General features: G+C 45.4%; 1 protein-coding gene across 6 annotated transcripts in view; it reads right to left on the bottom strand.

Annotated features, from left to right (window-relative positions):
* The window catches only part of LOC137368887 (FYN-binding protein 1), a 309548-nt gene that overhangs the window by 116687 nt on the left and 169814 nt on the right, over window positions 1–23047 (bottom strand). For all 6 annotated transcript variants that reach the window (XM_068029127.1, XM_068029131.1, XM_068029126.1 and 3 more), the window contains 4 exons: window positions 15463–15500; window positions 8660–8706; window positions 5762–5888; window positions 453–612 (listed from right to left, as the gene is read on the bottom strand). In XM_068029127.1, coding sequence (XP_067885228.1) covers window positions 453–612; window positions 5762–5888; window positions 8660–8706; window positions 15463–15500 — 372 coding nt within the window. The remainder of the gene's footprint in view (window positions 1–452; window positions 613–5761; window positions 5889–8659; window positions 8707–15462; window positions 15501–23047) is intronic.

Genomic DNA, 23047 nt, shown 5'->3' with positions numbered 1-23047 from the left:
TACTCACTGATCTACATTGCCTCCCCATCCGGCAAGGCCTTGATTTTAAAATTTGCTTCCTTGTTTTCGAATCCCTCCATGGCCTCGCACCTCCCGATCTCTGTAATTCCCTCCAGCCCCACAACCGTCTGAGATATCTGCTCATCTAATTCTGGCCTCTTGAGCATCCCTGATTTTAATCACTCCATCATTGGTGATCGTGCCTTCAACTGCTCTTATCTTAAGCTCTGCAATTCCCTCCCTAAACCTCTCCACCTCTCATTCCTCCTTTAAAACGCTCTCTAAAGCCTACATGTTTGACCAAGCTTTTTGTCACCGGTCCTACCATTATCTTATGTGGCTAGGTGTCAAATTTCTGTCTGATTTTGCTCCTGCGAAGCACCTTGGGGTTTTACTACATTAAAGGTGCTATATATATGTGAGTTGTTCTGTTTTAGCGTCACCGCACTTACAGGAACCGTCCAGTGTTCTGGCCAGCCATTTGCCCTCAGGATTGTCTGTGATGCGGATGACCTCGAGCCACTCGCCCTGCTTGCATGACAGCTCATTCTTTCCACCTCTGTAGTCCATCGTGACCTTCACATTCTGGATCACCTCGATTGGTCCCGAGAGCTAAACAGAAGATAGAAGACTTTCTTTAGTGATCCACCGATCAGAGCAGATGCTCGTCTTGTAACCTTCCAGCAAGTTGAAACCGGTTGGCGGTGGTTGAGTTAAGGAAAGGGTTGAGATTGACTTTCCAAAAACATCCCACCCAAAGATCCAAACTGTCCAGTCCAAAAGCAGATAGATGCTATCCCTTTCTTCCAACAGAGTACATGAGCTGCCTGCAAAGGCCCAATGATGAATGCTGAAGTAAACTTGTGAGTTATAGTCATCAGTTGTTGGGCATTTTCACAAAGTAAGAGAGAAGGTTAAGGAGTGCAGTTATTGCTGTTTTTAGAATTCTAATTAATGGGAGTAGATAAAGGGGGTACAGGAGCAGAGGGACCTGGGGGTATATGTGCATAAGTCATTGAAGGTGGCAGGACAGGTTGAGAGAGTGGTTGATAAAGCATACCGTATCCTAGGTTTTATTAATACGGGCATAGAGTACAAGAGCAAGAAGGTTATGTTGAACTTGTATAAGACACTATTTTGGCCTTAGCTGGAGTATTGCACCCAGTTCTGGGCACTGAACCTTAGGAAAGATGTGAAGGCGTTAGAGAGAGTACAGAAAAAAATTCATGAGAATGGTTCCAGTGATGAGGAACTTCAGTTTTGAAGATAGATTGGAGAAGTTGGGACAGTTTTCTTTGGCGAAGAGAAGGTGATTTGATAGAGGTATTCAAAATCATGAGGAGTCTGGGCAGAGTAGATAGAGAGAAACTGTTCCCACTCGTGAAATGATCGAGATCGAGAGGGCACAGATTTAAAGTAACTGGCAAAAGAAGCAAAAGCGACATGAGGAAAAACATTTTCACGCAGCGAGTGGTTAAGGTCTGGAATGCACTGCCTGAGAGTGTGGTGGAGGCAGGTTCAATTGAAAAGGAAGAATGTACAGGGTTACAGGGAGAAGATGGGGGAATGGCATTAGGTGAATTGCTCTTTCGGCAAGCCGGTGCAGACACAACAGGTCGAATGGCCTCCTTCTGTGCTGTAACAATTTTGTGATTCTGTGATAATGCCGAACTAAACAAGCTATTTCTCCTTTTCCAGAACAGTAGAACCAGAGGACACAGCCTGTGCTTGCAGTGAGTAAATTCAAAATTAATCTGTGGAAGCAATATTTCCGTGAGCAAGTAGCCAATCTAGGCTCCCTAGGGAGACAGTATACACAATTAGTATTGATTCATGCAAATAGACTTCTTTCAGGAAATAATTTTGGGATACAGTATATGAGTAATTTGAGGTGTGACATGTGGTGAGTGCAGCCTAGTTCAGAAGAGACAGAGGCGTTTGTACTCATGATTCTCAAAGTTCTCTCCCACTGGGGGTTTTCCTCACCTCCTGTCTGTGCCTGTTATAGACTCATTGATAGAGACTGATTGTTCGGATCTGTCAACAACTCCATTATCATTGCAACATGCAACTACCAAGATGGTAAAAGGAGAAGAAGATGGACATTTGTCTTTTTTGCGCCTAGCAGTTCCTATGTTTAACACTATAGAGAGTGATTTTGGCAGAGCTGGCCTGGTGAGAACCACAGGCCAGAGACTTGTGACTACACTATTGGCAGCTGTATCCCTGAAACTCAACTGCCCATGAGCACAGCTCTTCACTGGGAGCACACAATCAGCCCTATATTATTAAAGTATTTTAGCATTTAAAAAAAATACAAATACATCTAAACAGCAAATGCTGACTTGCAGAGCTCAGCTAGTTAACTAATCATGCTACATGAGTGAGCTCTTATTGCCAGTCTGGGAGCATCAAATATGAGAATAAGGAAGTACATTTGTCTTTCCTGTATGTGACAGTGCATTGCCTATTATCTCCTTTTATGCAAAGCAATGCACATTCTAATCCTTTGTAGAGGTTAACCTAAAGGTTAAGCAAAGCACACTATTGTTCTCAGTCTATGCTGGGTGCAACACATTGATAATCTAATGCTTGCATGATTTATAGAAGGAACAAACTCATGAAGTGAGGACTTAAAGGTTAAGTATTCCCAATAGAGCTCAAAACAGATAGCCAACTTAGGGAACTAAGTTACTGAATTTCAGAGGGTGGCTGGGTGTTGGAATGGGTTAACACAGTGCCCTTTCACTTCTGCTTCAAATCCAGACCAGACTGATGGGGCATGAGTCTCCTCTGTCTGCTATCTGTAACAGCAGTACCTGAAATTAGTTGAGCCAGTCTCAGCCTCGCTAGAAGAATCATAGAATGATGCAGCTCAGAAGGAGGCCATTCAGCCCATTGTGCCTGTGCTGACACTTTGATAAAGCTGTCCAATTAATCTCTATCCCCATAGTCCTGTAAATTTTTTCCCTTCAAGTATTTATCCAATTCCCTTTTGAATGCTACTATTGAATCTGCTTCCACCAGCTTTTTAGGCCGCACATTCCAGATCATAACAGCTAGACAGGAAGGACCTGTTTCCCCTGGTGGAGAGGTCAATTACCAGGGGGCACAGATTTAAGATGATTGGTAGAAGGGTTAGAGGGGACATGAGGAAAAACATTTTCACGCAGAGGGTGATGAATTTCTGGAATTCACTGCCCGGATCAGTGGTGGAGGCAGAAACCCTCAACTCATTTAAAAGGTACCTGGACCTGGAGTTGTGTACCTATCACAACCTCTGTATCATCAATTCGTTCTTTCATATTAAACCCTGTCACCCTGGCACCCAAGATCACATCGTTGGCACCAGCTGGACCTCATCGCCACAATGGGGTGGCACAGTGGCGCAGTGGTTAGCACCGCAGCCTCACAGCTCCAGCGACCCGGGTTCAATTCTGGGTACTGCCTGTGTGGAGTTTGCATGTTCTCCCTGTGTCTGCGTGGGTTTCCTCCGGGTGCTCCGGTTTCCTCCCACATGCCAAAGACTTGCAGGTTGATAGGTAAATTGGCCATTATAAATTGCCCCTAGTATAGGTAGGTGGTAGGGAAATATAGGGACAGGTGGGGATGTGGTAGGAATATGGAATTAGTGTAGGATTAGTATAAATGGGTGGTTGATGGTCGGCACAGACTCGGTGGGCCGAAGGGCCTGTTTCAGTGCTGTATCTCTAAATAAAAAAAATATTGTGAGTTTTGAAAATCTGGTTACAGACATCTTGCACACAAAGAAGAGAGCCCAATCTAATCGCTCAAAGGTAGTCAGCAATTCTGAGCCATTTAGCCCAAGGAAATTTCCCAGGTTCCATCCTTGGTCTGTGCCAGCTGAGCTGATCCTAGCTGGCAATGCAGTAGGAGGCATTACAATTGGGCTCAACACCCTTGGGTTCGAAAGGAGGAAAATTCCACCCAGACCACTGCTCCTAATCACTGCCTAGTGACCACGACTTGGAAGTGTCCATGTGTGTGAGTGTGTGGAGATCTGGTGAGGACAAGGTTGGGCACAGCTGCGATGCCCCCCACTCACAGTCAGATTGCCCACAGGGTTCCTTGTTGTGGTTCATACTATTGGACAAGCTTTGGAGGATACCAGGCTCAGGGTGGAGCTGAACCTCGGCAATTATTCAAAACAATTTTCAGGGCATGCAGGAAGACAAAAAAGAAAGGGGTCTCTGGCCAAATTAGCAGTGGAGGGACATTGTGTTCGGACGGAAACCAGAAGCTCTTCTGGACCAGCCGCATAAATACCGTGGATGCAAGAGCAGGTCAGAGGTTGGAGTTACAGCGAGTAACTCACCTCCTGACTCCCCAAAGCCTGTCCACCATCTACAAGGCACAAGTCTTGTGATGGAATACTCTCCACTTGCCTGGTTGGGTTCGGCTCCAACACCACTTAACAAGCTCAACATCATCCAGAACAAAGCAGCCCACTCGATTGGCACTCCAAAGACCACCTTAAACATTCACTCCCTCCACCACCAGTGCACTGTGGCTGCAGTGTATACCATTTATCACATGCACTGCAGCAACTCACCAATGCTCCTTTAACAGCACCTTCCAAACCCACAACCTCTACTACCTGGAAGGACAAGGGCAGCAGACACATGGGAATACCACCACCTGCTAGTTCCCTTCAAGTCACACACCATCCTGACTTGGAGCTATATCGCCATTCCTTCACTGTAGAGGCCTACTACCCTACCCAAACCCGATGGAACCCGACGGCATGTGTCAGGTTCAGATCGGGTCAGGCCCATCTTCCGGGGCTGGCTTTCGGGTTCGGGTCGCGTCGGGCCGAGTCCAGGTCGAGTCGGGTCGGGCCAGACACACACGGTAAGTGTTCTGCTTGTAAGTATTAAAAAGAAAAGACTTACCTGAGTTGGGAGTCCGGGACGAAACTGAGTCTGCGCAGTGAGCGAGTGACGTCGCTATGACATCATCATGCATGCGCTGCAGCTTCTTACAGGTTCGGTGTCAGGAAGGTAAGTAAAGGGATGGTTGGGTCGGGCTCGGGGCAAAATCAGAGGGACTTGGGCCGGGTCAGGCTCGGGTCCACTGTGGTTTGGTCGGGTTCGGGTCGGGTTCTTTTTCCCGACCTAAAGCAGGCCTCTACTTCACTGTCACTGGGTTAAAATCCTGGATCTCCCTTCCTAACAGCACTGCGGGTGTACCCACACTAGATGGACTGCAGCAGTTCAAGGAGGCGGCTTTCTCAAGGTGCAATTAGGAATGGGCAACAAATGCTGGCCTTGCCAGTGATGGCCACATCCCATGAACAAATAAAAAAATCAATCTTTCGCCAAACTATTAGGGAAAGGACATTGTACACAGACAGATAGTGTTTTCTGACAACATGAATTTTAGGAACTGGCAAAAAAAATCAGGGTAGTTGAGGAGAAATTTTTTTACTCAGCGAATTGTCGTGATCGGGAATGCACTGCCTGAAATAATGATTGAAGCAGATTTAATAGTAACTTTCAAAAGGGAATTGGATAAATATTTGAAAAGGAAAATTGTGCCGGGGAGTGGGACTAATTGTATAGCTCTTCCAGAGAGCTAGCACAGGTAATAATGGGCCAAATGGCCTCCTTCCATTAGAAACCCTGCACAAAGAGAAAGAAGCATCAATTGAGAGATGGCTCATTTTCTAAGAATCATTTTTTTTTAATATCCATTATTTTGAGCTCATCAGATGGTACTAAATAGTAGTACAGCTCATTACCTTGAATTTTTTCCTGATCTCCTGCTCTTTCTTTTCTTTCTCTTTCTGCTCTTTTCTCTCCTGCTCTTGTCGTCTCTTCTCTTCCTTCTCCCGTTTCTTCTCTTGCTCTTTCAGTTCCTTCAGTGACCTTTTTGGACACAGAATAAAAAGGATCTGGAAATGAATCGTGTAACAAATCCTCTGGGCAATGATTAAAAGAGTTAATTAAAATCAATACAGGATCATATTGGGGGCAAAGGTTGGAGCACGGGGTAGGGGGTCAGAGAGGCAGTGAGCTGGTACCTTTAATTATACCTGAACAGAAAGCCAGGCTAGGGCTGGATGAGAAAGGCCAGACAGTTGAAAAGGGATGACTACCTTTCTTCAGACAGAGATTTTAGGACTGCGACAGGGTGTGGGATTAGGGCTCAAGTTCTGTGGAAGGAAGTTCTTTGAAGACTTCAGTAGCAAGCATTCTCCCATCATTAGATTCAAAAGTGTTTATAAATATGTCCTTTGGTCTCAGGTCTACACAAGCTATTCAGTCAAAGAACATTCTATCCAAAGTCAGATCAGAGGCAAATACAAAGCTAGTCTCAGTAAAAGTGACCGTGAAGCTGTCGGATTGTCATAAAATCTCACCTGGTTTACTACTGTCATATAGGGAAGGAAATCTGCTGTCCTTGCCCATTCTGGCCTACATGTTACTCCAGACCCACACCAACATGGCTGATTATTAACTCTCCTCTGAAGGAGTCTAGTGAGCCACTCATTTGTATTAAACTGCTACTGGTTAAAATACATGGTTTACCACTTTCTCAGGGAAACTAGGAATGGGCAACAAATTCCAGCCTTGTCAGCGATGCCCACATCACAAGAATGGAGAAAGGAAGATTGTGGCAGTGTGAGATAGAGGAGAAAGGATAAGGAACTGTGTAATCCTACAAGTGCTGAAGAATCACAGAGCAATTATCAATGCACTAAGCAGCATGTCATTTGCATCCATGGCTCCTTTCTGTTTAAACTATGTTACATTGCGTAAGGAATTGAAATTGCAGATGCAACAGTAATTGTAATTTGTAATAACTTGTAATTATATAACACCTTATAATTATTCTATAACCTGTTATATAGGGCTATACAGTAGCCTGTCGTATTCTGCAAAGCTCCATGATCGCAGACGAGATGCACAACAGCTGACTTGCTTTGATGGTGTTTGTTGTAATGTTGGCCAGGACACCAGCAGAGAACTTCCCTGCTTTTCTTTCAAAAGTGCCATGGGATCGTTTACATCCAACTTGGCAGGCAGATGGGACCTTGGTTTAACATGTTATCCTGAAAAAAACAGCCCTAACAAGGCAGCACTCCTTCAATACTACATGAAAGTGTCAGTCTAGGTTACATGGAGAGACCGTTTGCAGACACCTTTAAAGCACACAATGTATTGTTGTATGAATTGTGAATTGGCTGGTGCCATCTCCAATAAATATATTTCATTTCATGGAGACTTCATTCAACAAGAGTAGTATAAAGATGCTCATTTAGTTCAACTCCCTCTTACCTGCTCTTCCCCATGGTTTCCCCTTCTTATCTGACCTCTTCCCTGCTTCTCTACCCTCTACCTCTCCCTTTCCCTCCTATCCCCCTGTACCTCTCACTGTTTTTTACTCAATCACAGCAGCAAAGATGACAGGGGTGTGTGTGTATTGTAAAATAATGTTTTACCATGAGTACCGTAACCTAATGATTATGATACTGTCCACCAACCCAGCAGTCAAGAGCTCATATCTCACCAAGGCAACTAATGAAACTGAATTCAATTTGTTAGCACCAGAAGTTTAATGTTTGTGAAGATTGTTGTGAAGATCCTCCAACTGGTTTACTTCTGTCTCCCGGGGTAAGAAACTTGTGTCACCAACCCAGCCTGAGCTGATGCATGACTCCAGTCCCACACAATGTGCTTAATTTAATAAACCCCCACCACCTTGTCCCCTTCCCACGGCACCGTCCCCTGCAATCGCAGGAGGTGTAATACCTCCCCACTTACCTCCTCTCTCCTCACTATCCAAGGCCCCAAACACTCCTTTCAGGTGAAGCAGCGATTTACTTGTACTTCTTTCAATGTAATATATTGTATTCGCTGCTCACAATGTGGTCTCCTCTACATTGGGGAGACCAAATGCAGTCTGGGTGACCACTTTGCAGAACACCTCCACTCAGTCCGTAAGCATGATCCCCGAGTTTCCAGTTGCTTGCCATTTCAACACTCCCCCCTGCTCTCATGCTCACATCTCTGTCCCGGGATTGCTGCAGTGTTCCAGTGAACATCAACGCAAGCTCGAGGAACAGCATCTCATTTACCGATTAGGCACACTACAGCCTGCCGGACTGAACATTGAGTTCAATAATTTCAGAGCATGATGGGCTCCCCATTTTACTTTTATTTTTAGTTATTTTTTCTTTTTATATTTTATATTTTTTTGTGTTTATTTTGTGTACTTGCGGCTGTTCAGTTTTCAGTCCGTTAACACCCTATCTGTTCTAATGCTTTGTCTTTCAACACACCATTAACATATTGTATGCCTTTGCTCCATGACCTTCTGGTCGGTTATTCTCTGTGACCTTGTCCTATCTACACCTTCTCCTTTGTTATCTCTTGCCCCACCCCTACTTTACTTGCTTAAAACCTTTCACATTTCTAATATTTGCCAGTTCTGAAGAAGGGTCACTGACCTGAAACGTTAACTCTGCTTCTCTCTCCACAGATGCTGCCAGACCTGCTGAGTATTTCCAGCATTTTTTGTTTTTATTTCAGATTTCCAGCATCCGCAGTATTTTGCTTTTATTCCAATAAATGCTATGTGCCCATATTCCAAGAACAAATAAAACACTGCATTCAGTTCAAAGGTTAAATTGTACCTGTAGTTGTCCAAATCTTCATACATTTCTCCATCTGATTCATCTTTCTGAAATAAAAAGTACAAATTTTCTCAGATTTTGAATACCATTTGCTCTTATCCTCCTACCCTAACACCCACCCCACCGATATACACGCGCGCACACACACAAACTCACAACACACATCCCTGCTACACGAACACATCCGCTCACACATACGAACATGCAAATTAGGAGGAGTAGGCCTCTTGACCCTTCGAGCCTGCTCCACCATTCAATAAGTTCATGGCTGAACTGAATACTCCACATTTCCACCTACCCCGATACCCTTTCACTCCCTTGCTTATCAAGAACCTATCTATCTCTGCCTTAAAAATATTCAAACACTCTGCTTCCACCGCCTTTTGAGGAAGAGAATTTCAAAAACTCACGCCCTCTGAGAGAAAACATTTCTCCTGGTCTCTGTCTTAAATGTGCGAGCCCTTATTTTTAAACAGTGACCCCGAGTTCTAGATTCGCTCCACATCCACCCTGTCAAGACCCCTCAGGATCTTGTATGTTTCAATCAAGTCGTCTCTTACTCTTCTAACTTCCAGTGGATAGAAGCCTAGTTTGTCCAATTGTTCCTCGTAAGACAGCCCGCCCATTCCAAGTATTAGTCTAGTAAACCTCTGTACTGCCTCCAACGCATTTACATCCTTCCTTAAATAAGGAGACCAATACTGTACACAGTACTTCAGATGTGATCTCACCAATGCCCTGTATTGCTGAAGCATAACCTCCCTACTTTTGTATTCAATTCCCCTTGCGATAAATGATAACATTCTATTAGCTTTCCTAATTACATGCTGTACCTGTATAATAACCTTTTGCAATTCATGCACTAGGACACCCAGATCCCTCTGCATCTCAGAGCTCTGCAATCTCTCACCATTTAGATAATATGCTTCATTTTTATTCTTCCTGCCAAAATTTTACACTTTCCCACATTATACACCATTTTCCAGGTCTTTGCCCACTCAATTAACCGACCTATATCCCTTTGTAGCCCCCTATGTCCTCTTCACAAGTTACTTTCCTACCTATACAGTAAAATTTATACAGTAAATGGAAAAGTCCTGGGGAAAATTGATGTACAGAGAGATTTGGGTGTTCAGGTCCATTGTTCCCTGAAGGTGGCAACGCAGGTCAATAGAGTGGTCAAGAAGGCATACTGCATGCTTTCCTTCATCGGACGGGGTATTGAGAACAAGAGTTGGCAGGTCATGTTACAGTTGTATAGGACTTTGGTTCGGCCACATTTGGAATACTGCGTGCAGTTCTGGTCGCCACATTACCAAAAGGATGTGGATGCTTTGGAGAGGGTGCAGAGGAGGTTCACCAGGATGTTGCCTGGTATGGAGGGCGCTAGCTATGAAGAGAGGTTGAGTAGATTAGGATTATTTTCATTAGAAAGACGGAGGTTGAGGGGGGACCTGATTGAGGTGTACAAAATCATGAGAGGTATATACAGGTTGGATAGCAAGAAGCTTTTTCCCAGAGTGGGGGATTCAATTACTAGGGGTCACAAGTTCAAAGTGAGAGGGGAAAGGTTTAGGGGGGATATGCGTGGAAAGTTCTTTACGCAGAGGGTGGTGGGTGCCTGGAACGCGTTGCCAGCGGAGGTGGTAGACGCGGGCACGATAGCGTCTTTTAAGATGTATCTAGACAGATACATGAATGGGCAGGAAGTAAAGAGATACAGACGCTTAGAAAATAGGCGTCATGTTTAGATAGAGGATCTGGATCGGCGCAGGCTTGGAGGGCCGAAGGGCCTGTTCCTGTGCTGTAATTTTCTTTGTTCTTTGTTCTTTGTTCTATCTTTGTGTCATCAGATAATTTAGCAACCATACCTTCAGTCCCTTCATCTAAGTCATTTATATTGTCATGTTCCTGTAGTTTTTTCTCCAGGGAATATGCAATTTGCCTTTAAGGCTTGCAAAAGATCAGTATTGCTTTAAGAACCAGCAAGCCTCAGGAGTTATAGAAAGGTGCATTTTCAGTTGCCATTGGATAGAACCATTTGGAGACTGTGATTCAAAGGGTGTATTCTCGTTGCCATGGATACAGCCACTGGGATTGAGTATCAAGCGATACATTTGTTATAATTCAATTTTGAACTGGCTTTTTCGTTGAAGACTGTTTGTTCTAAGAGGACACAGACAGACAGCTGTGGTGTTAGCACCTGGAAAAACAGCTCAGCCATTTAAACTGAAGGAATAGGATTTTAGTCTGTTTAATTATTATTATCTCTCAAAATTCTAAAAAAGAGTCAAGCCAAAACGGAGATCTCTGATAATTTGAACTGAAGGAAGGGACGTTAGACTGTGACAATCTTTTATCCCTCAAAAACTCTAAAGTCAGATGGATTCTATTGAAAGTGCTCGCAAGTTGTTAATTGTTGAAATCCATCTCTGTAGAAGGAAAGCGTCACTTACTGCTGGAGTTAGATTACGGACTGTTCTACAGTGGAAGAACCTTCTATCCCCATCAGACGGCTGTGAGGACTTCAAGCAACATTTTGCATCAGTCTTCACCATAAAGGGTACAAGTAACATCCCAGAAATAGTTGTAAATCAAGAAATGGAAGGGAGAGAGGAACTCAAGAAAATTACAATCAACAGGGAGTGAGCAAACTGTTGGAGCTGCGGGCTGACAAGTCCTCGGGTCCTCATGGACTTCATCCTCGTGTGCTGGAAGAAGTGGCTGATGAGATAGTTGATGCGTTGGTTTTAATTTTCCAAAATTTCCTAGATTCGGGGAAGGTTCTGTTAGATTGGAAAATAGCCAATATAACTCCTTTATTCAAAAAGGGAGGACGACAGAAAACAGGAAACTACAGATGTTAGCTGAACATCTGTCATAGAGAAAATGTTAGAAGCTATTACTAAAGACTGTGATCAGGCAGAGTTAACATGGTTTTGTGAAAGGGGAATCATGTTTAACCAATTTATTGGAGTTCTTTGAAGAAGTAACATGTGCTGTGGATAAAGGGGAACCGGTGGATGTACTATACTGAACTTGGATTTCCACAAGGCATTTGATAAGGTACAACATCAAAGGTTATTGCAGAAAATAAAAGCTCATGGTGTAGGGGGTAACATTTTGGCATGGATAGAAGATTGGCTAGCTAACAGGAAACAGAGAGTAGACATAAATGGGTCATTTTCTGGTTGGCAAGATGTAACGAGTGGTGTGGCACAGGAATCTGTGCTGGGGCAACTTTTTACAATTTATATAAATGACTTGAACAGGACTGAAGAAATGGTTACTAAATTGGCTGATGACACAAAGATAGGTAGGAAAGTAAATTGTAAAGAACAAAGAACAGTACAGCACAGGAACAGGCCATTTGGCCCTCCAAGACTGCGCCGATCTTGATGCCTGCCTAAACTAAAACCTTCTGCACTTCCGGGGTCCGTATCCCTCTATTCCCATCGTATTCATGTATTTGTCAAGATGCCTCTTAAACGTCTCGATGGTACCTGCTTCCACCACCTCCCCCGGCAACAAGTTCCAGGCACTCACCACCCTCTGTGGAAAGAACTTGCCTCGCACATCCCCTCTAAACTTTGCCCCTCTCACCTTAAACCTATGTCCCTAGTAACTGATTTTTTTTTTACATTTTCCTCCAAATCATTTATATATACTACAAACAGCAAAGGTCCCAGCACTGATCCCTGCGGAACACCACTAGTCACATCCCTCCATTCAGAAAAGCACCCTCCCACTGCTACCCTCTGTCTTCTATGACCGAGCCAGTTCTGTATCCATCTTGCCAGCTCCCCTCTGATCCCATGTGACTTCACCTTTTGTATCAGTCTGCCATGAGGGACCTTGTCAAAGGCTTTACTGAAGTCCATATAGATAACATCCACTGCCCTTCCTTCATCAATCATCTTTGTCACTTCCTCAAAAAACACAATCAAATTAGTGAGACACGACCTCCCCTTCACAAAACCATGCTGCCTCTCGCTAATAAGTCCATTTGTTTCCAAATGGGAGTAAATCCTGTCCTGAAGAATCCTCTCTAATAATTTCCCTACCACTGACGTAAGGCTCACTGGCCTATAATTTCCTGGATTATCCTTGCTACCCTTCTTAAACAAAGGAACATTGGCTATTCTCCAATCCTCTGGGACCTCACCTGTAGCCAATGAGGATGCAAAGATTTCTGTCAAGGCCCCAGCAATTTCTTCCCTTGCCTCCCTCAGTATTCTGGGTAGATCCCATCAGGCCCTGGGGACTTATCTACCTTAATCTACCTTAATGCTTTGCAAGAGGACATAAGGAGGCTACAAAGGGATATAGATGGGTTAAGTGAGTGGGCCAAGATCTGGCAAATGGAGTATGATGTGGGAAAATGTGAAATTGTCCATTTTGGCAGGAAGAATAAAGAAGAAGCATATTATCTAAGTGGTGAGAGATTGCAGAGCTCTGAAATGCAGAGGGATCTGGGTGTTGTCATGAGTAGATGCGAAGCCCTTTGTAAATTATGTTTTGCATTTGAGTATTAATGTCAACCGCTATTTTATACATGTTTAGAAATAAGGGGTCGCCCATTTAAGACAGAGATGAGGTTTAAGGCAGAGGTAGATAAATTCTTGATCGGCAAGGGGGTGAAAGATTATTGGGAGTAGGCGGGAATGTGGAGTTGAGGTTACAATCAGATCAGCCATGGTTCTGTTGAATGGCGGAGCAGGTCCGAGGGGCCGAGTGTACTACTCCTGCTCCTAATTCGGATGTTTGTCACCGAATGGGCAGAATGAGTTCTGAATGGTCCCTTCGGGATTCACAGTTCAAAATGACTGCCAGTGTTTACATAACAGTGCAGAATCATGGGACAGGCTTTTATGCCTCCAAAGCAGATGGCATTGGAGGCGGGATGGCATAAAACCGCATAGGGTGGCGTTGGGATGGACCTCCGACATCATCACGCTGGGCCTACAGTTTACCAGCGGTGGACAGCAAGTCAAGTGAGAATGACGAGCGCTTTTTCAAAACTGGCAATTGAGCGCTTGTTAAGATTGTTGAATCATAGAAATCATAGAATCATAGAAAGTTTATGGCACAGAAGGAGCCACTTGGCCCATCGTGTCTGCGACGGCTGAAAAACGTGTCACCCAGCCTAATCCTGCCTTTTAGCGTTTGATCTGTAGCCCTGCAGATTACGGCACTTGAAGTGCATATACAGACACCTTTTAAATGAGTTGAGTGTTTCTGCCTCAACTACCCTTTCAGGCAGTGAGTTCCAGACCCCCATCATCCTCTGGATAAAATAAAAAATTCCTCATCTCTCCTCTAATCTTTATACCAATCACTTTAAATCTCTGCCCCCTCGTCACTGACCTCTCTGCTAAGGTGAATAGACCCTTCACCTCCACTATATCCAGGCCCCTCACAATTTTGTACATTTCAATCAAATCTCCCCTCAGCCTCCTCTGTACCCTCTCCACTGCAATTACATCTTTTCTGTAATGAGGTGACTAGAACTGCACACAGTACTCAAGTTGTGGCCTAACCAATGAGTTATACAGTTCCAGCATAATCTCTCTGCTCTATATTCTATACCTCGGCTAATAAAGGAAAGGATTCCATATGCCTTCTTAATCACCTTATCGACCTGTCCTGCTACCTTTAGGGATCTGTGGACATTCACTCTAAGGTCCCTCACTTCCTCTACACCTCTCAGTATTTTCCAATTAATCGCGTATTCCTTTGCCTTGTTTGACCTCCCCAAATGCATCACCTCACAGGTTGAATTCCATTTGCCACTTTTCACCTGACCAATCCATCAATATCTTCCTGCAGCCTACAGCTATCCTCCTCGCTATCTACCACACAGCCAATTTTTGTGTCATGTTGAAGGCCCATTTGATCTGCATTTTATGTACCGGTTTGAATTTTACATGGAGTGCACGGGGCCACAAGGCATCGGAGCCCCGGAAGGTATATAAGGACAGCAACAGGGTGGCAGCTAAGTTATTGCTACATTTGGCAGCTGTGGGATCAGGGAGTTCACCTTCACAGTAAGGCTGTTGCAGCATGTTCACAGCATTTAGCATGGAAAAGGGGGAGTTGAGGAGCCAGGGATCTGGGGTCGAGCCTCCCTCATGCCATCAAGCGGGGTCAATCGAAAGGGGAGTGGGATGGGAGGTGTTGAGGAAGCAACTGGAAGAGTGGCCCTTCAGACCAGCAGTGCCTAAGTTCTATGGGCATCGTCCATTCAGGAGGTGGATCCTCCAGCGTGGAGGAGAACCTAAGAGGGAGGGAGGTGCAGACACACCATCCAGTCAGCAGCAACCTCCTGCCCCCTGCAGGGGCAACCTCGGAATGCGGAAGCTTCAGAAGGCCGCATCGGTGACCGCTTCACCCTCTTCCAATGGCAGGTCACACTGCTGGCTGCATGTCTTCTGAGGCTGCTGCACAGTTGGTCACAGGCTGATGGGCAGGATGGTCTGAGGCAGCGTTCTGGTGCTGGCGGTCCTTTACAGAAAGCGCCAGCAAATCCAACCATATCAACTGAACTCACGGCCATCACCTCAGTCCCCGACTCCAGTGAATTGTCTGGCTGGCGTAAAATTGTATCAAGAATGGGGATTGGAGAGGAAGTGCCAGTGCCATCTGCTTCAGGTCCTGCCTTCCCCTTCCCACCAGGTCACATAAATCCTGGCCATGGGATCAGTGAGTAAAGCTTTAGGCATCTAACTATCAATCCAGTGACTAGTGGACATGTCAGCTGCACTACCAGGACTCTGAAATCACACGGGAAATGGAAATCTTACCTGCTCTGGATGGTTGGAAGCTGCCTGAATCCTGCGATCTGAAATGGTAAAAGTTACAGGGGAAAAATGTAAATAAATAATAGATTGCTCAAATATGGGAATTCCAGATTCACCCTTCAGACTGCGTGCCTCTATCCACATGTTTGTCTATCTAATTGTCTACTTGGCTTGATGCCTTCTGACTGTCTATATCAACATTGTTAGGTATCTATCTAAAGGAGTAAAAAAGGAAATTCGGAAAGCAAAGAGAGGATATGTAAAAATATTGGCAGGCAAAATCATGGAAAACCCGAAGACTTTTTATCAGTACATTAAGAGCAAGAGGATAACTAAGGAAAAGGGTACGGCCTATCAGAGATGTACGAGATAATTTATGCGTGGATGCAGAAGATGTGGGCAGGGTTCTTAATGAGTTTTTGTCTCTGGCTTCACAGAGAGGGTTGATGCAGACATTGTAATTGAAGAGGAGGAGTGTGAAATATTAGATACGATAGGCATAATGGGAGAGGAAGTACTAGACGTCTGCCATCTTTGAAAGTGGATAAATCACCAGGGCCGGATGGATTGCATCCCAGGTTGTTAAAGGAAACCAGGGAGGAAATAGCGGATACGCTGAGGATCATCTTCAAATCCAAACTGGATACAGGCGAGGTGCCAGAGGATTGGAGGTCTGCAAACATTGTACCATTGTTTAAAAGGGTGCGAGGGATAGGCCAATATGAGAATCAATTCTGAGAGATAGGAGAAACCGCCACTTAGAAAAGCATGGACTAATCTGGGATAGTCAGCATTGATTTGTTAAGGGAAGGGCATGTCTTACTAACTTAATTGAATTTTTTTGAGGAAGTAACAAGGAGGATTGATGAGGATAGTGCAGTGGATGTGGTCTACATGGATCTTAGTAAGGCATTTGATAAGGTCTCACATGGCAGACTGGTCAGAAAAGTAAAAGCCCATAGGATACAGGGGAATGTGGCGAGTTGGATCCAAAATTGGCTCAGAGAAGGGAAACAAAGGGTAGTGATGAAGGATGTTTTTACGAATGGAAAGCTGTTCCCAAGGGCGTTCCACAGGGCTCAGTGTTGGATCCCTTGCTGTATATATTAATGATTTGGACTTAAGTGTGGGAGGCATGATTGGGAAATTTGGAGATGACACAAATATTGGCCTTGCAGTTGATAGTGAAGAGGATAGCCGTAAACTCCAGAATGATATCAATGGTTTGCTTGAGTGGGCGGAAAATGGCAAATGGAATTCAATCCAGAGAAGTGTGAGATAAGGGAAAACACAATAAACAGGTGGATATTGAGAGGGGTAGAAGAAGTGAGAGACGTTGGAGTGCATGTCCACAGGTCCCTGAAGTGGTGAAGAAGGCATATGGAATGCCTTCCTTTATTAGCTGAGATTTAGAATGCAAAAGCAGGGATGTAATGCTGGAACTGTATAAAACACTGGTTAGTCCACAGCTGGATTATTGCGTACTGTTCTGTTCACCACATTACAGGAAGGACATAATTGCTCTGGAGAGAGTGAAGAGGAGATTTACAAGAATGTTGCCAGGGCTCGAAAGTTGCAGCTATGAGGAAAGATTGGATAGGCTAGGGTTGTTTTCCTTAGAACAGAGGAGGCTGAGGGGTGACTTAATTGAGGTGTACAAAATTATGAGGGGTCTAGATAGAGTAGACAGGAAGGACCTGTTTCCCCTGGCGGAGAGGTCAATTACCAGGGGGCACAGATTTAAGGTGATTGATAGTAGGATTAGAGGGGACATGAGGAAAAACCTTTTAACCCAGAGAGTGGTGGGTGTCTGGAATTCACTGCCTGGATCAGTAGCAGAGGCAGAAACCCTCAGCTCATTTAAAAGGTACCTGGACATGCACCTGAAATGCTGTAACTGGCAAGGCTATGGATCAGGTGCTGGTAGGTGGGATTAGATTGGGGGGCTAGATTTTTCAGCTGGTGCAGACACGATGGGCTGAATGATCTCTTTCTGTGCCGTAACTTTTCCATGGTTCTATGGTTCTATCTATACCAATGTTTTCTGCTTTTAGTTTCAGATTTCAGCATTTGCAGTTTTGTTTTAATTTTTTAAAATTATCTTTGTCTTCATCAGGGTGATTACTAGGGAATGGAACCAGTGTCAGCATCATACATTCCCGGTTCAGGCATAACCCAGCCAGATGCAGAGCGAAGCTCCTTTTACTCTGCTCCACAACATGCCTCAGCCTTGCCCTTACTGTACCCCCGTGGCATCTTTTCCATTTCCTATGCCAACCATCCTACAACCTCTCCGACTGACAGTGCCAATTAGTGCCGATTTTGAGACAATATTGTGCTGTGGGTGCCCGTGCTCAACAGGGACTGGAATGAGATTACCCATAACTCATTTTACATCGGAACCTACACCAGCGTGATATAACTGCCTTCTGAAGTAGTCTGGTAAGCAACTCAGTTGTGTGAAACTGCTATCAGGGGTTGACAAGTGCAACCCACCACCACCTCTTAGGGTAAACTAAACAATTACTTTGGGCTGAATTTTACCGGCCCCTCGACGTTATGGGTTATGGCGCGGGGGGCCGGTAAAATGCTGTGGGGAGAGGCCCGCCTCTACCAGTGATGCTGAGGAGGGCCTGCTGCATATTACCGGCAGCGGTGGGACCTCGGTGTGGCCTTCCGCTGCTTGGCGGCAGGCCCTTCATCAGCATATGTAAATTAACATTTAACATATTTACATAAACTTACCTGCAGGAGGCGGCTGTCCCATTCGTTTGTGCTCTGCGCATCTTCGGAACTCCATATGGAGTTCCGGGCGAGAATCTGGTGGGGAGGGGGAGTAATAAAATTTTCAGGGCGGGAGGGGTGGAGGAGCGGGGAAATCGATCTTTATTGGATGTGGGGATGGTGGGAAGGGGTTGAACTGCAAAATGTTGAAGGTTGGAGGGGGGGATGTTTGGGTATGTGAACTATCAATTAGATGGTCATTTCATTGACTGGATTGACCATTGGGGGAGTGTTGGGAAAGGGCTGCCATGATTTATTTTTAAATGTATTACAAATCATTTATATTTACCCTTTAACAATTAAACTTATTTGTAAGGGCTTAAAGCCCTTTAAAAATGGCACTGGCGCCTGCACAGTGGCGCCGGACATCATTGCTGGGTACGCGGAGGCAACCCCCCAATGATGTCATCGGGGATGGCCACTCCACCCCCGCTATTTAAATGAGCCGCCGCACGTAATATCGCGGGCGCTCAAGGACGGCGCATCCGCACGGGTTGCACGCCTTTCTTAGAGTGCACCGCCATGAAGTGCAGCGGACTTTTTTTGTTGAAAATAAAACCTGTGGTGGGTGATAAGGTCAGTACTACGAAAGTATTTTTTTTAAGGACTTTAGATTGAAGTGGGTAGAACAAGGTGCATAGTATAATTAGTATTTTTTAATTAAGGGAGTAACTAATTAACCTAAGGGCAAGTCATGGCAGGAGAGCTCAACCCCGTGATATGCTCCTCCTGCGCTATGTGGGTAATCAGGGACGCTTCCAGTGTCCCTGATGACCAAGTGTGCAGGAAGTGTATCCAGCTGCAGCTACTGACTACCCGCATTATGGAGCTGGAGCTGCGGGTGGATTCACTGTGGAGCATCCGTGATGCTGAGGAAGTCGTGGATAGCACGCTTAGTGAGGTGGTCACATCGCAGGTAATGGCTGCACAGGCAGAAAAGGGATGGGTGACCACCAGACGGAATAGTAGGCGCAGGCAGGTAGTGCAGGAGTCCTCTGTGACCATCCCCCTCTCAAACAGATATACCACTTTGGATACTGTTGGGGGGTGATGACCTCCCAGGGGAAAGCAGCAACAGCCAAGTGCGTGGCACCACAGAGGGGTCTGCTGCAGAGCAGGGGAGGAAAAGGGTTGGAAGAGCTATAATGATAGGGGATTCTATCGTAAGGGGTGCAGATAGGTGTTTCTGTGGCCACAAACGAGACTCCAGGATGGTATGGTCCTAGGGTCAAGGATGTCTTGGAACGGCTGCAGGACATTCTGAAAGGGGAGGGTGAGCAGCCAGAGGTCGTGGTGCATATTGGAACTAACGACATGGCAGGAAAAGAGATGAGGTCCTGCAAAGTGAATATAGGGAGTTAGGCAGAAGGTTAAAAAGTAGGACCTCTAGGGTTGTAATCTCAGAATTATTCCCTGTGCCACGTGCTAGTGAGGGTAGGAATAGGAGGATTAGGCAAATGAATGCGTGGCTGAAGAGCTGGTGTAGGCGTGAGGGCTTCAGCTATTTGGATCATTGGGATCTCTTCTGGTGCAGAGGTGACCTGTACAAGAAGGACGGGTTGCATCGAAACTGGAGGGGGACCAATATCCTTGCGGGGAGGTTTGCTAGCACTACTCGGGAGGATTTAAACTAGTCTTGCAGGGGCGTGGGACCCAAAGTAGTAGTCTCTCCGATGAGATAGTTGAGGCAAATGTAGAGGTTAAAGCAAGCAAGTCCAGTAGGCAGGCTGGGCAGGGGCAGGAAGGGAGAGTGGAAGGTCTGGTAGGCTAAACTGCATTTACTTTAATGCAAGAAGCCTTACAGGTAAGGCAGATGAACTCAGAGCATGGATCGGTACATGGGATTGTGGTATTATAGCTATTACGGAAACGTGGTTGAGGGATGGGCAGGACTGGCAGCTCAATGTTCCGGGGTACCGATCCTTCCGGCGTGACAGAGGTGGAGGTAGGAGAGGAGGAGGAGTTGCACTATTGATTCGGGAGGACAATACATGCAGTACCTAGAGAGGAAATCCCGGGGGGAATGTCCAGCGAGGCCATATGGGTAGAACTTAGAAATAAGAAAGGGGTAATCACTTTGATGGGATTATACTATAGGCCCCCCAATAGTCAGAGGGAAGTGGAGGAGCATATATGTTGGGAAATCACAGATAGGTGTAGGAATTATAGGGTTGTAATAGTAGGTGATTTTAACATCCCTAATATTGACTGGGACTTAGTGCTAAGGGATCAGATGGGGAAGAATTTATTAAGTGTGTCCAGGTTAGTTTTCTGAAGCAGTATGTGGATGGCCCTACTAGAGAAGGGGCTACACTCGACCTCCTCTTAGGAAATGAGGCTGGGCAGGTGGTTGATGTGTCAGTGGGGGAGCACTTTGGGACCAGTGACCATAACTCTATTAGCTTCAAGATAGTTATGGAAAAGTTTAGGACTGGTCCTCAGGTTGAAGTCCTAAATTGGGGGAAGGCTAATTTCGAAGGCATCAGACAGGACCTCTCAAAAGTTGAATGGGAGAGGCTGTTTACAGGTAAAGGGACGTCTGGCAAGTGGGAGGCTTTTAAAAGTGAGATAGGAAGAGTTCAGGGCCGGCATGTTCCTGTTAGATGGAAGGGCAAGGCTGGCAAATTTAGGGAACCTTGGTTGACGAGGGATATTGAGGGTCTGGTCAGGACAAAGAAGGAGGCATATGTCAGCTCTTGGCAGCTGGGATCAACCGAGTCCCTCGAGGAGTATAGGGGATGTAGGAGTACACTTAAGAAGGAAATTAGGAGGGTGAAATTTCCCTGGCAGATAAGATAAAGGAGAATCCGAAAAGATTCTATAAGTATATGAAGAGTAAAAGGGTAGCTAGGGAGAGAGTAGGTCCCCTTAAGGATCAGTGTGGCAATCTATGTGTGGAGCCACGGGAAATGGGCGAGGTCTTAAATTAATATTTCTCGTCCGTATTTACCGTGGAGAAGGTCATGGAAGCTAGTGAGTTCAAGGGAGGGAACAGCGATATCCTGGAGCATATCAACATTACAAAGGAGGATGTGTTTGAGGTTTTGAAGCGCATGAAGGTGGATAAATCCCCAGGACCTGATCAGGTGTATCCTAGGATGCTATGGGAAGCAAGGGAGGAGATTGCTGGGGCCCTGGCAGAGATTTTCGTATCATCGTTAGCCATGGGTGAGGTACCGGAAGACTGGAGGATAGCTAATATTGTGCATTTATTTAAAAAGGGTAGCAGGGATAAGCCAGGGAATTACAGGCCAGTGAGCCTTACATCAGTGGTAGGAAAGTTATTGGAAGGGATTCTGAGAGACAGGATTTATATACATCTGGAAAGGCAAGGTCTGATTAGGGATAGTCAGCATGGCTTTGTGCGTGGAAATCATGTCTCACAAATTTGATTGAGTGTTTTGAGGAGGTGACCAAGAGGATTGAGGAGGGCAGGGTGATAGATGTTGTCTACATGGACTTTAGCAAGGCCTTTGACCAGGTCCCGCATGGTAGGCTGGTCCAGAAGGTTCGAACACATGGGATCCAGGGTGAGCTATCAAATTGGATACAAAAGTGGCTTGGTGATAGGAGGCAGAGGGTGGTAGTGGAGGGTTGTATTTCAGATTGGAGGCTGGTGACCAGTGGTGTGCCGCAGGGATCGTTACTGGGCCCTCTGTTTGTCATATATATTAATGACTTGGATGTGAATGTAAGGGGCATGATTATTAAGTTTGCAGATGACACCAAAATTGGTGGTATCGTGGACAGTGAAGAAGGTTGTCTAAGGTTACAACAGGATCTAGATCAACTGGGAAAGTGGGCAAGGGAGTGGCAAATGGAATTTAACGCAGAGAAGTGTGAAGTGATGCATTTTGGGAAGTTAAACCAGGGCAGGACATATACAGTGAATGGCAGGGCCCTGGGGAGTGTTGTTGAGCAGAGAGACCTTGGGGTGCAAGTACATAGTTTCCTGAAAGTGGCAACGCAGGTAGACAGGGTGGTGAAGAAGGCATATGGCATGCTTGCCTTCATCGGCCGAGGCATTGAGTACAAGAATTGGGACGTCATGTTACGCATAACGTTGGTTAGGCCGCATTTGGAGTACTGTGTGCAGTTCTGGTCGCCGCACTACAGGAAAGATGTGATTAAGCTAGAGAGGATGCAGAAAAGATTCACAAGGATGTTGCCTGGTTTGGAGGGCTTGAGTTCTAAAGAGAGATTGGATAGGCTGGGTCTGTTTTCCCTGGAGCGAAGGAGGCTGAGAGGGGACATGATAGAGGTATATAAAATTATGAGAGACATAGATAGGGTAGATAGCCAGAGTCTGTTTCCCATGGTAGGGGTGACTAAAACTAGAGGGTATAGATTTAAGGTGAGAGGGAGGAGGTTTAAAAGGGATCAAAGGGGTAAATTATTCACACATAAAGGGATATGGAATTAATTCAGGCAGGTGGGATTAGTATAGATAGGCATTATGGTCGGCATGGACGCGGTGGGCCGAAGGGCCTGTTTCTGTGCTGTACGACTCTATGACTCTATGACTCATAAAATTCAGCCCTTTGTGTCTGTCTGCACGGAAGAAGATACAGGAAATCTCCGAGAAATACTAGACAACCAAGGGACTTGTGAAACCAAGGAACTGAAAGAAATTAGTAGTAATAAAGAGGTAGTACTCGAAAAATTAATTGGATTGAATGTTGTTAAATCCCCTGGACCAGATGAGCTACATCCCAGAGTATTGAAGGAGGTGGCTATAGAGATAGTGGATGCATTGGTGGTTATCTTTCAAAATTCTACAGACTCTGGAAGGGTTCCTGCAGAC

This window comes from Heterodontus francisci, chromosome 4, assembly GCF_036365525.1.
Source record: "Heterodontus francisci isolate sHetFra1 chromosome 4, sHetFra1.hap1, whole genome shotgun sequence".
Classification (NCBI taxonomy): domain Eukaryota; kingdom Metazoa; phylum Chordata; class Chondrichthyes; order Heterodontiformes; family Heterodontidae; genus Heterodontus; species Heterodontus francisci.
This window is presented reverse-complemented; position numbering and strand designations above follow the sequence as displayed.